Genomic DNA, 13843 nt, shown 5'->3' with positions numbered 1-13843 from the left:
CCTGTTCCATTTCATTTTTGTTAGCCCCTAAAAAGAGCTCCATGAAAAATATACATCTGTGGTAAACTCAAATAATATTGATCTTGAAATTAAGTTTAATATGTGTGTGTGTGTGTTTAAATCATGGTTAACTGTTTTTATGTCATTTGGTGTTATCTCTTGAAATTACACACACATTATCAATTGCAACTTATTTTCAACACCAGAACAATATGGTGACCGGTGAAAATTTCAGTGATCAATCTATGAAATTTTTATGATCTGTACGTGTGTATGTATACATGTTTCCTATCTCTTAACTTGCTTTCAATTAAACTTTCCATCATTGATTTGAATTGGAATAATCAGTTTTTTTGTTATCTAATACAATTTTATAAGGTTGTGCAATTTTTTTATTTTTTATTTTTGTGTAATTGATGTGTTATTCACATAGACATAAGATTTTCAAACATAAACCAGAAGTTAGGATAGGATTGAAGGATTTTTATTTGAAGATTTTGGCCTCTAGATCATCAATCATAAAACCCCTCACTCACTCAAGACAGGTCTTCTTAGTCTTTTCCTCTTGTCCTAAAGCTGGCGTCAAGAGTCCTTGGATGTGGAAGCAAGTGACAATTTATATGGACTTGCTTAACGGGGAAATGTAAGTAAATGGATTTATTTTGAGAGTTTGATCTAAGATTGATTATACAAGCGTGAGAGGGTTTGTTTGAGGGTTAAAACTTGTGACTTTAATGTTGAAAGTTTCATTTTCTTTTAACCCTAAGAAGGGTAAAAAGGGATATGGATGAGTAACAAGCTATCTCCCGTTGTGCATCTTAGCCCATTGGGGAATATCTTTTAAATTTTATTTCTAAAACATTCTTGAATGTGTTGAGTAGTTGGTTGATGTCTTTTTCCCTCCTCTCCAATTATTAATATGGTTATTGAGACAAACAATGATGGATGTTAGAATTATATGGAAGACTTCTGCTATGGAAGACTTGATCAATTGGTCCTCACTATTTTAGCCCGGGGAAGGGGAAATGGTCCTAGGCCACTAGAAATTCGATAGATAGCTTATGGATTTAAAGGTTGAATTAATAATAATCATGACAAAGACAAAATCGATTTATTTGATTAATTAAAAACCAGTTTAGTTGAAATTCACTAAGCTCTTTGATCAAAAGTTTTTTAGAATACTGAATAAGATTTTGAGAAGCCCTTTGAACAATAGCGGTGGCATAATTTTTTTAGATTAAAAAATACCATTTGAATGATAGCAATTATAGAGATTATAAGAATTCATTTAAAAAGATTAAAAATTTAATACAAATTATTTTTATTTTTATTTTTTAATTTGACCAAATATACCAAAATTTAAATGTAAGGCCTAAATCTATTCTCCCAAAACAGCACCTATTCTAGCAAGTTGAGCAAGTGATAATATTGTTCAACATGGACACCATCATCAATCTCCATCATCTTGCTTGTATATGATACACTGCAACCGTCGGGAAAGAGAGAATAGACAGCAGGGAAAGGGAGGAGGATGCGCCAAACATTTGCTGTAATGGGGTGTACATAATTTTTCAGTAGTAAAATGTGTTATGAGAATGAATTAATTATGAGTTAATTATGGATATTTATGTATTAGATATAAATATTTACAGATCCTTTTTGGGATATGTAGTATTTTCCTATGCTGCCATCAATTTGTCGCAGAAATTTGCACTATAAATATTTATAGTTTAGAGAAGTCTTGAATTTGGAGTTGTTTTGAATTTGGATAAGATGGAGTGTAAAATTGTATTGAAATTTGTTGGAATCCATCCAAATCCAAATCTAAGGTCCAAAATTCATACTCAGAAACACTACTTATACCTTATTTCTTTTAAACCTTGTGATCATCTTGCGTTCTCAATTACTAATTTTCACTTATTTTCTTTTTACCTGTCATTCCCAGTTTTATCCTTTCAAATTAGCCAATCTTCATCTAACAATGACACATTTAAATGCATATATGATCAAATTAGTTCTCTTGATTAAATAAAAAATATTAAAAGCTTATTGATTCTATTAAGGAGCGTTTTAGTTGTTACTACTTCTACTAATCGCTAACTTCGTTTTATAATTTAAATTCAGTCAATACTAAATATCCAGTGGTAAGGGCATTCATACATTTAATTTCAAACCTCCATGCAGATTGTAATAAAATTTTGAAGATTTCCCCTATGTCAAAATTTAATTTTTATTGCACTCTTCATAAACCCACGAGTCCCACCATAAATTTAATAATATATGTTCAATTATTTCTTTCCACATATTCCTTCATGCATAATCCTTCAAAACTCCACCACTATAAACGGCGACACCAAATAGCAAAATCTGAGACATGTCACTTGGAAGGATCCTATTGGATGAAAAACAATTTTTTTAAAAAAAAATTATGTCTAATACATTTCTAAAAATTTTAGTACAACTTTTACAATTTTAATTTTTTTATAAAAAAATATAATTGTTCTAATTATCTATCAATTGATAATTTCATGCTAGATTTAATCTTGTAGAAGAAGACCATTTTAGAAATAATGAGATAAAAAAATAAGTTGAAAATTGCTATTTATTTAATTCCTTTTCTTTTTAGACATTCTTTTCAAATTATATGCATGTTGTGGAATTATGTGAAAGACTTTGAATTTATTTTTGGAGACTCCATCATGGAAGACTTGAGTCTTCACTCCTTTGGCCCGGGGAAGGGGTCATGACTCAGTGAGTCTTGAATACCAAAAATAAAGATAGTGATTAGTCAACAAACAATAGTTTTCTTATCTACCTGAAACAAGATAGATGGTGCATGCATTTTGGAAGAGTCATAGACCATTACTTTAATTTGCACTCTAAGTTCCTTTTTTTACTACATACGTTTGAAAGAAAATTATCGAAAAGGTATTGTGATGATTATCTTACAATGAATTTGCTGATCACGCAAATGCAAATTATTATTTATGAAAAATGAGATATTTTTTAATTATTATTTTTCTTTTCAATTATAAAATTTTAAAACACATCTTGCTCGCCTTCACTGAAAAAAACTTTTAAAAATTTATAAACTATCTTATTGAATTGTTCATATTTTCAAAAGAACTTTTGCAAAATTTCATACCATGAAGCATATGTATGGTGTTTGTTCCGAATGCTAGTGCTACCACACACTTGTCTCTAGGAAAAGAGGAAACGGGAAGATTTGAAGTGTTTGTAATATATATATATATATATATATATATATATATATATATATATATATATATTTTGCACTTCTCGTTTAATTTATAATTCTTTATATTTTGTTGTCACTTACTTTTATAATTAATTTAAAGAAAGTTTTTATGCCTTTACATTCATTGCAATCTATTCACTATGAATTATTTTAAGTTGATGGTCAACATACCCAGAGTTTTGTCAGCATGGATTTCAGTTCTTGATTTTGCAATTGGGTAGATTTAGATAAATTTCAATAAAAATTTTGTATTACATCTTATCCAAATCTAAAGTCTTTCCAAGCATAGGGATAGAATTTTAGAATGTTAAGAAAAATTAACATGATATTTATGATTTTATTATGGGTTAGTTATGAAATATTTATGTAAATTATAAATAGTTATGTATTCTTTTGGATGCATAACAATTTTTCATATTACTCTAGACTTACGACTATTTGATCAATTAATATTTATACAAGATTACTACAGAAAGTAAAATGTATATACTAGATTTGCAGAAATTCCTTAATATATGGTCATTATATACACATACATAGACAATGCGTCTGAAATATGTCTTCACTTAATTTATTAGAAAGCTTTAATCTTATTTATTTAATTTTTATAAAAATCTTTTTTATATGTACGTTAGCAATGTTTTAAGATGTTAAATAGTAGAACAAAACGAAAGTTATAGAGAATTATGAATTAATTATATGTTAATTATGAATACTTTTGTGTTTGATATATGTGACTAAGAGGTAGCAATATTTTTCTTAGTTTTTCAAAAAAAAAAAAATGACAAAATTTGGGAGAGTAGCAAACAAAAACTAATAAAACTATTTACACTATAAATATATAAGCAATAGTGAATTTTTAATTGAATGCAACATAAACCATTTAATTACTTTTAGGCTTTTAAAGTATTAGTATACCAAAATACACTAATGTCAAGTTCTTGAGCCATCTTAATCAACTCTCTCTTTCATTTTCGTTATCTATTTTTACAATCATAAATTGAAAATTAGAACTTGCAACTTAGTCATAAATTGAATAAGCAATTGTAGTTTTGGTATTTAGGAAATACTGTTGGGTTTTCTATAATCATCTTCTATTGTTTTTTTTTTTTTAGATGACTTTGTATATATGGCTACAGAGTAATGTCATAAATACCACAAGGAGCACCTACTTGATCTTATCCAATCTACAACAATATTCGAATCACATTCAATATCAATACTAGTATGACCCAAATGTTTGCAAATCTTTATTCCCTCCAACACAACTCTCAATTCAATTTCATTATTTGAATAAGAACCAAAATATTTTGAAAAACCAAACACAAAAGAACCTGTATGGTCTCTAAGGATGCCACCACCACCCACTGGCCCTAGGTTCCTCAAACTACTTCCATCCAAATTTAGTTTCAACCTCCCTTGCCCCGGTTTTAGCCATCTCACACATTGCACAGTTTTAATTCTTTTATTCACAACTTGCACTTCCAGATTCTGTAATATCCCAAAATCAGCATCCTTTAACTGAGTCATTCCTATCATGTTTCTGTTCAAAACCCCCACCCAATACTTAATGGACAGTCACACATCTGTACTACTCTCCAATTTCCCCTCAATTCTAGCCACACATCTCCTTCTCCATAGCCTCCAAACTATTAAATAAGGAATCAAACCCATCAATGATCCCAATTGAGGAAATCTTGAAGATCTATTAAAGCACATTTAGACTCTTTCTTTCCAACTTTGTTGTCTAAGGAAAGGAACACCAACCTCCACTGAAACCCTCCTCCAAACCTCAGTAGCAAGGTCTCCCTTATTTAACACATGCTCCATATCTTCTGGCTATCTCATTTCACAACAATTACACGCTGAAGCAAGCGAAACCCCCACCCTTCTCACCTTTTCATCAACACTTAAGCACTCAAAAGCGGTCTTCCACATGCAGATAGCAATTTTCTTCAGTAACCGTTTATTCCAAACCCACTTTGCCCACTCAAACTTTGGAGCTCTAACTCTGATAACATCCCATGAGGACTTTGTATTAAAGCAACCATCCTTTTCCGGGAGGCATAGCAATATGTCCAAAGAGTTTCTAAGATTCACTTTTTCCGCTTTATTATACCCCAGAATTTTCTACAAATTTTCCACATCCCACGCATTATTGATAACCAAATCTTTTAATCTGATATGTGAATGTGCACCATTTGGACACTCTGCAAACAAAGGTCCCGAATCTAGAAACTTGTCATACCACAAATTTACATCTCCTTCTCTAACCTTCCACTTAGATTTACTTAACAGTTCAGGCATACCCTGCAGAATTTTCTTCCAAAAGGAAGAATTCAATCCATGAGGTCTGCAAAGAGCAATATGTCATCCTTTCATATATTTAGCTCTAAAAAATCTAGCACATCAAGAATTTTGAGTTAATAAATGCCAACCAAACTTCATGAATAAAGACCGTTACACTTCTGAAATGTCCCTTACTCTTATGCCCCCCTCCTCTACAGGAACACACAATTTCTTCTAAGCCCTCCATTTCATTTTTTTCTTTTCCATCCTTAAAACGCCAGAAAAAAGAAGCAAACATATCTTGTATCTTTTTAATCACCCGTTTCGAAACATTTAGAACAGCTAACAGATACAATGACATATTTAACAGCACATGTCTCAACAAAACTAGACGACCTCCTTAAGACAACAGTATACTTTTCTAGCCTAAACTCTCTTACTTATTTTTTGAATTAAAGGGTCAAAATGACAGTCCTTCAATTTACCATCCACTATCGACACACCCAAATACGTAAAAGGAAATTTACCTTCACTAAAACCAGTTTCTTGAAGAATTTCTCCCTTCCTCAGAATGCCCAACTTCTTTGAGAAAAAAATAGCTGATTTATCTTTATTCACCTTTTGGTCAGTCTAATTTTCATACTCCTTAATCACCTCCATTATCTGTCTAATAGATTTTTTTTCCGGCATTAGCAAATATAACAACATCATCCACGTACATTAAATGCGATATAATAGGTGCACCACACAGATGTACAAACGGTAAAACCCGCTTCTCAGACATCTTTTTTTTTTTTAATTAATTTAGAAAAAATTTCTTCCATGATGATGAAAATTTATGAAGACAACGAATCCCCTTGCCTCAAGCCCCTTTTTGACTTAAAGAAACCTCTATAAGTGTCATGCATCATGACAGAAAACCAAGGAGTAGAAATACAATTTTGAATCAACTTACAAAACTAGTCTGGAAAACCAAAAGCATGGAAAATATGATCTACCACCTGCCACTCCACTCGATCATACGCTTTGCTCATATCAAGTTTTAGCATTATATTACCTCCTCTCACCCGCCTATGTAATAATTTTGCCATCTCTTGAGCAAGTGTTATATTTTCAAAAATACTCCTCCCTTTCAATAAAAATTTAAATATATGTTAAAATAAAAATTAAAAAAATCTTATTTTTATTAGAATATCAATTTAGGTGGTAAATGGTGTGTCAAATTCATTGGTTTTCATTTGTTACTATTTAGGGATTAAATAGAGTTGTAGACCTTTTGGATCGATAGACTTTGTTTATCCTAAGCCACCACACGGATATGATTCCAGTTTATGCTCTACATAATTTTTAATGGAATTATCTACATCGTAAGGACCATGCAATTTGACCTCTATTTATATTCATATTGTTAGTAAAATTCTATTTCCTTGATCATTGCACAAAAATCCAAAAAAAAATTATCAACTCGACAAAGGGAGGACAATAATAAGTGTTAAAGATATCCAAATACTTGAAGCACAACATCAAACAATTGAGAACATAATACAACACTGAATAAATTTTTATTTACTTAATTATTTATTAATACACTACACCCCCTAAAATGTTCTAACCTCGTATTGTGCATTCTAGATGGGTGTTTCTTTGACCATATGCCCAAACTTTAAGTTTTGCACCATATAAATGTCACTAAGATATTATGAATTTTGAGCCAAATGAAAGACCAAACAATGCCTTGATTTAGATGATGATTGAAAAAAAAAAAATTTATATGTACACATACACACATAAACTCTTTTTGACATCTTATTACGACTCTTGTAAAATTTTTAATGTTGTTAAATACTTTTTTAATAGTAATCATAATTTTTTATGACATCTAAAAAAAGGAGCATAAATAAATTCCTACCTCTTACCCAAACAAAGTGATCAAACAATTAAAGTAAATGTAAAACTTCAATTTTTTATTAAATATACAATATTTATATTCCATATGATGTTCACACTTCACTTAATTTGATGTGTTAATAGATTGGGACAGTAAAATTTTTAAAGTATTCAAGTTAAGGCTAGACTAAAAGTATTTTGTATAAGGATGGTAAAACGGTGAATAGGTCAAGTTTGAGTCAAGTGATAAGCAGGTGGAACCTAAATGGTTTGGGTTCAAATTGACCCATTTATAAATGGATGAGTAGATCACAAACTCAAGCCCTCCTAATTAATAAATGGATTATAAACGGGTACTTGTTAAGTATCCGTTAAGAAATATAATATGTTTATTTTAGTTCTTTCCTTTAAAACTTTACCAAATATGAGTCAATTTTTTTTTTTAAAAAAAAAAACAATACTCATTTATTTTTTTCTCATTAATATCTTAACATTTACGAGTTAATAATACTGTAAAGCCTCGAACCCAAGAGTGGGACCTGAGGTGTTTTATGTTCCATTCATAGATCTTTGATACCATAAATATCATCCAAGTAGCAGAAAAATTAAATATCCTCAAATAAAATACTAGAATACTCCAAAGGGGTGTATCCATTCAACCATATTACATAACCATGAATTTAAAACCTAACTTAAATACTTCAAATTCTTACAATCACTCACACTATTCTAAACCATCCAACCCTGCCCTTGAGCTGGCAAAACTCTATCACCAGAAGGTCCTGAAAAATGAGTTGTAAAATGGGGTGAGACACTTCTTAGTAAGGCAGAATAGATTATTATCAGTGTGTGGCTAACATGAGTTTTAGTGTATACAAAATATAACTGTTTGTTAATCAACTACAACTGTAAGGACACTCATAAACTATACTCACACATACATCATCAATCATACCACATAAATTTGCATACACGTATTATACGTAATACCATAAAATATCCACAATCACAATATATTTAATTCACATACATGTACTCAAACCCACAAAGGATAATGCACAAATACTTTGCTTCCTGTGGTTCTCAGTGCATCCCTCCCCATCGTTCCCTCTACGTACTAAGCATCCCTCCCCATCGTTCTTAGCACATACTTCACCACATACATCCACTATTACACTTTCACAATGACCTATTCATAGTAAATTAGTAAAACGAACTCCTCATGCCTACCAAAGTTTTTCCCCATTTATATAAATGACAATATAACGAACTCCTCAGACCTGCCAACGTTATATCACAATGTATATTCAGGACAATATAACAAACTCCTCAGGCCTACCAATGTTATATTGCGATTTACATGAATAACAAAATATCACAACAACATATCAGTTAAATACACCACAACAATCCCAACCAGTTTATTATAAAGAATTTATCTCATGCCACACAGTTTAAGTATTAAACCATACTTTAATATAAAACGAGATGGTCAACCCTACTCACTTTGATCCTTTACAAAATACGTATAATAACTCAAACCAGTTTTTTCTGTAGTATTATTGTAATGACCTGCTATTGATTCAACAATTTTCTCTTTTTTTTTTTTCTGAATATAATAAATGTCATCTGTCTGAATACTAATAATAACACCTCAGGCCCAAAGAGCGTTGAGAAAACTCTGTCCGTCACACATAACTAAGCAGCGGTACATCAAATTGGGAACTGCTAAATACAATACAATATACTAGAAAACTATACTGCTTTGCAATATATTTACAACACAAAATATCTAGTGACGCTACTACAATTTGAAAACTATCCCATAACACGGTTATCTCAAAAATACCTACCCTTCCCAAAAAGGCAGTTCAAGTCAATCTCTACTCGCGAGCCTGATCTGCTCGCCTAGCTGGATCTCTTGAAAAATGGTAACTCACTAGGATGAGACAACACTCAGTAAGTGGAAATATGTCTTCACATAATTTGTTAGAAAGCTTTAATCTTTTTTATTTGATTTTTACAAAACTCTTTTTTCTATGTGTTTTAGCAATGTTTTAAGATGTTAAATAGTTGGAAAAAAAAATGAGTTATAGAGAATTATGAATATTTTTGTTGAGATGACTTTGTGATGCAATATATATCGATTGTTCATCTTTTCATAAAAACATGATTAATCAATTATCCAAAAAAAATAAAAAATAAATAAAATGAATGATGAAAAAAATCAATTTCTAATTAACTGAAATGGATTAGAATATTGTGAAATTTCATGGGTGCAGCTTTTAAAGTCACAGCTTTTTTAGATAATTAATTATATTTTAGGAATTTAGTAATTTCTAATATTTGTTTTGGACCAACCCTACACTAGTGTTTTTTAGGTTCGGCCAAGCCTGCAACCAACGTATGCTGTCTGTGCGACACTTCTATCTAAAACATGAATATATCAGTTTGTTTAGCACACATACTCTCATTTTTTTTTTAATTATTATTAATCAATAAATTGACTGCAACAGTATGAATTGGGAGTGCAATGGCTGCCTATAAATAAGTTCCCTGGGAAACATTCTATCACCAATTACCCAATCATATTCTTCTTCTTATTTATTTCTCCAATTAATGCAGATGGGGTACTGCAGGAGCCTTCAACCATCATCTCTTCTTTATTTCTACTTCCTCTTGTTCACATTCTTCCATTCCCAATTCCTTCTTCTTCTTCTTCTTCTTCTTCTTTTGCTCCTCCTCCTCCTCCTCCTTTTGGTGCACGCATATTGTGTCCTCAGGATGAGAGTGCTGCTTTGCTCCAGATCGTTTTTCATTGATGTCGGTGCTTCTTTCATTTGTACATTGTCCCCATAGGCTATATATCCAAAGACGAGGTCCTGGATGGAGGGGAGTGATTGCTGTAACTGGGATGGAGTCACCTGTGATTCAGTCACCGGTCACGTCATTGGCCTCGACCTTAGTTGCATCCAGCTTTCTCTTAAGGGTACCGTCTTCCCCAATCCTAATAGTAGCAGCAACAGCACCTCCCTCTTCTCCCTTCACCATCTCCACAACCTCAATCTCTCCCACAATGACTTCAATGGATCACTCATCTCACCTGAATTTGGGCGGACATTAACTAGTTTAACCCATCTCAACCTCTCCCACTTTGCATTTGCAGGCCCCATCCCCACCGAACTATCCCACCTTTCCAAATTGATTTCCCTTGATCTCTCTTCCAATGCTTTATTGAGATATGAACCTCAAAGCTTCAAAAGGCTCCTTCACAATTTGACTGAAATCAGAGAGCTATTTCTTGGCCGCGTCACAATATCTAGAGTTACCCCTGCTAATTCTTTCGTGAATCTATCTTCTTCTCTCACATCTCTCAGTCTTTCTGATTGTGAATTGCAAGGAGAACTCCCAATTAGCCATAATATTCTCAGCCTACCAAACCTAATAAAGCTCGATCTTTCCTCAAACCCATCCCTGACCGTTCATCTTCTAGATGTTGTTTACAACACCAGTTCCCTCATTTGGTTGGATCTATCTTATACTGGATTTTTCGGAGAAGTAGGCAATCTCAAGTCCTTGAGGTATCTATATCTTTCCAACTGCAACTTCTCTTCTACAATTCCTGTGTCCCTTGGTTCTAGCCTCAACCAACTCCAAGTACTTCACTTCTCTCATAACTCCCTCCATGGCACAATACCATCTTGGTTGTTTGCTCTGTCATCCTTGCAATGGTGAGATCTGAGTGACAATCAACTTGCTGGTCCTCTTCCTTCTCAACCAAGTATATACTTTTCACAACTCACACACCTCAACTTGTTTGACAACTCTCTCGGTGGCACAATACCATCTTGGGTGCTTGCTCTGTCATCCTTGCAAGAGTTATATTTGAGTCATAATCAACTAACTGGTCCCATTCCCGAGTTTCAATCTTTTTCATTGGAGAATATAGATTTATCATACAACAAGCTCTATGGTCCCATCCCAAAGTCAATCCTCAAGCTCCTTAACCTCAATAATCTTGATCTTTCAAACAACAATTTGACATTGACTCAAATAGATGACATCGGCCTTTCCTTCCCTAATTTGACTAAACTATATTTGTCCTCTTGCAACATAAGTGAATTTCCAAATCTAAGAGGCTCAAAGAACCTAGAATTGTTGGACTTGTCTGCCAACAAAATCGCTGGAGAGATCCCCAAATGGACATTCAATATGTGGAATAATTCCTTGATATTTTTAAATCTTTCTCACAACTTTTTGACACATGTGGATGAACATCTTCCTTGGAAGAATCTACAATATCTTAATATTCAAAACAACATGATTCGAGGATCACTCCCAATTCCACCATCCTCCACGAATTTCTATTTAATCTCAAATAATCATCTGACAGGAGAGATTCCTTCTTTGATTTGTAATGCGAGTTTCGTTCAAGTCCTCAATTTATCCAACAACAGCTTAGGTGGCATGATTCCACCATGTTTGGGAAACTTTAGTGATAACCTTTCAATTTTAGATTTTCGTATGAATCAATTTAATGGTACCATTCCCGACACTTTTGCAAACGGCAGCACCTTAGGAATTCTTGGCCTGAATAGCAATCAACTAGAAGGAAAAGTGCCGCGATCTTTGGTCAATTGTATGGAGTTGGAAGTTCTAGACCTTGGAAACAATAGAATAGTTGACATGTTCCCCTATTGGTTGGGAAGCCTCCCAAAGTTGCATGTCCTCATCTTGCGGTCCAACAAATTTCATGGCCCCATAGGGTCCATAGGGAGCAATTCAAACACTCAATTTTCCTTATTCGAGTTGCGTGTCATTGACTTGTCTTTAAATAATTTTACTGGTCATTTGCCATTAAAGCATTTTGAAAGTTGGAAAGGCATGATGAATGTGGATGAATCTAAATACAAATTGCAATATATAAGTACAGCTGATTATTATCAAGGTTCCATGACGGTAACGATGAAAGGTTCTGATTTTCACATGGAGAAAATTTTGACAATCTTCACAATGATTGATATGTCAAATAATAGTTTCAATGGGAAGATTCCAAAGTCAATTGGAAAGCTTAAATCACTTCGAGGACTCAACTTTTCACACAATAGCCTTACGGGTGATATTCCAACGTCACTAGGAAATTTGACAACACTTGAATGGTTGGATTTATCTTCAAACAACCTTGGCGGTGAGATTCCTAAGCAATTGGCAAGTTTGTCAACTTTAGGAGTCTTAAACCTCTCCCAAAACCAACTGTTTGGGCCCATACCTCGAAGCACCCAATTTGATACATTTTCAAACTCTTCATATTCTAGAAACTTAGGATTGTGTGGGTTTCCACTATCGAAAACTTGCATAAATGATAATGTGACAACACCAACATCTTTTATGTTCCAACAAGATGATGACTCACGCTCTGTAAGTGGATCCTTTTAGGAAGCAGCATTGATTGGATATGGTTTTGGAATTGTGTTTGGATTGGTTGCTGGGTTTTTTATGTTTTTAACTAGAAAACCTAATTGGTTCGTTCACATCATTGAGGGGGTTGAAAAGAAGAAGGTGAATAGATTGAGGAGAAGTGGTTGCAAGTAAGGACTAAGAAGAATTTGATTTTGAATGTTTTTAACTAGTGAGTGATGCAAACCTTAATAAATATATCTTGCACTATTTAATTATCGGGCAATATATGCAATATGTCTCTTAATGATAGTATGTAATTCAAGCTTGTCTTAAATGTAATTCAAGCTTGTCTTGAAGGAGAAATGGAAAATAATGTAATCTACGAAGAACAATACCTTCAACCACGTTATCTGAAAGGTATCCTTCGGATGGATAGGTGGGGTCTTGTTTCCGTTTGTCGTTAGTTCATCTCTAGAGTTTTGTTTAGTGTATTTCGTTTTGTTTTTGGTTGTTTTTATATTTTTATCTCCTTTGTTAGTTATGTTTAATTTTGTTTGTCCTAATTTGGTTGGTTGGTTTTAACTTCTAACCACGGTATTCCTTCGCCAAAAGTGAGGGTTTATTAATAAATAAATGGAAGTGCCGCCCTCTTTTACCCCCAAAAAAAAAAGGCTTGTCTTAAATGTAGTAGCAAATATTTATTTTGCATGTCATACTAATTTTCTACAACGTTAACAAAAATAAGAAAAAGTTGTGTGTGTTGATGAAAATGATTTCATCTTTACATATTGAGCATGAAAGGCAAAAGAAATCGATTTTTGTGCGTAGGGTTTTTATTGGTTGGAAAGAATATGTTAAATTATACGTGTAAAAAATAATAGCTGGAGTATAAATGCAATTAGCAATAAACAATGAGACATTAATTAATTTGGTATTGAGGCATATTGCATCTTAAATAATAAAGGATCAAATATTTCAAACTAAAATTCTTTATTGTCCAAAGTTTTT

At 32.7% G+C, this 13843-nt stretch overlaps 1 protein-coding gene across 1 annotated transcript; it reads left to right on the top strand.

Annotated features, from left to right (window-relative positions):
• The first annotated feature begins 3446 nt into the window (after window positions 1–3446).
• LOC131148181 (receptor-like protein 7) lies at window positions 3447–13027 on the top strand. Its single transcript, XM_058097912.1, has 5 exons — window positions 3447–3456; window positions 5592–5610; window positions 10315–11166; window positions 11326–12643; window positions 12872–13027. Exons 1-5 carry the CDS (start codon window positions 3447–3449, stop codon window positions 13025–13027), a joined length of 2355 nt encoding a protein of 784 aa, XP_057953895.1.
• The last annotated feature ends 816 nt before the right edge of the window (window positions 13028–13843 follow it).

The sequence above is a fragment of the Malania oleifera genome, chromosome 1 (genome assembly GCF_029873635.1).
Source record: "Malania oleifera isolate guangnan ecotype guangnan chromosome 1, ASM2987363v1, whole genome shotgun sequence".
Taxonomy (NCBI): domain Eukaryota; kingdom Viridiplantae; phylum Streptophyta; class Magnoliopsida; order Santalales; family Ximeniaceae; genus Malania; species Malania oleifera.
This window is presented reverse-complemented; position numbering and strand designations above follow the sequence as displayed.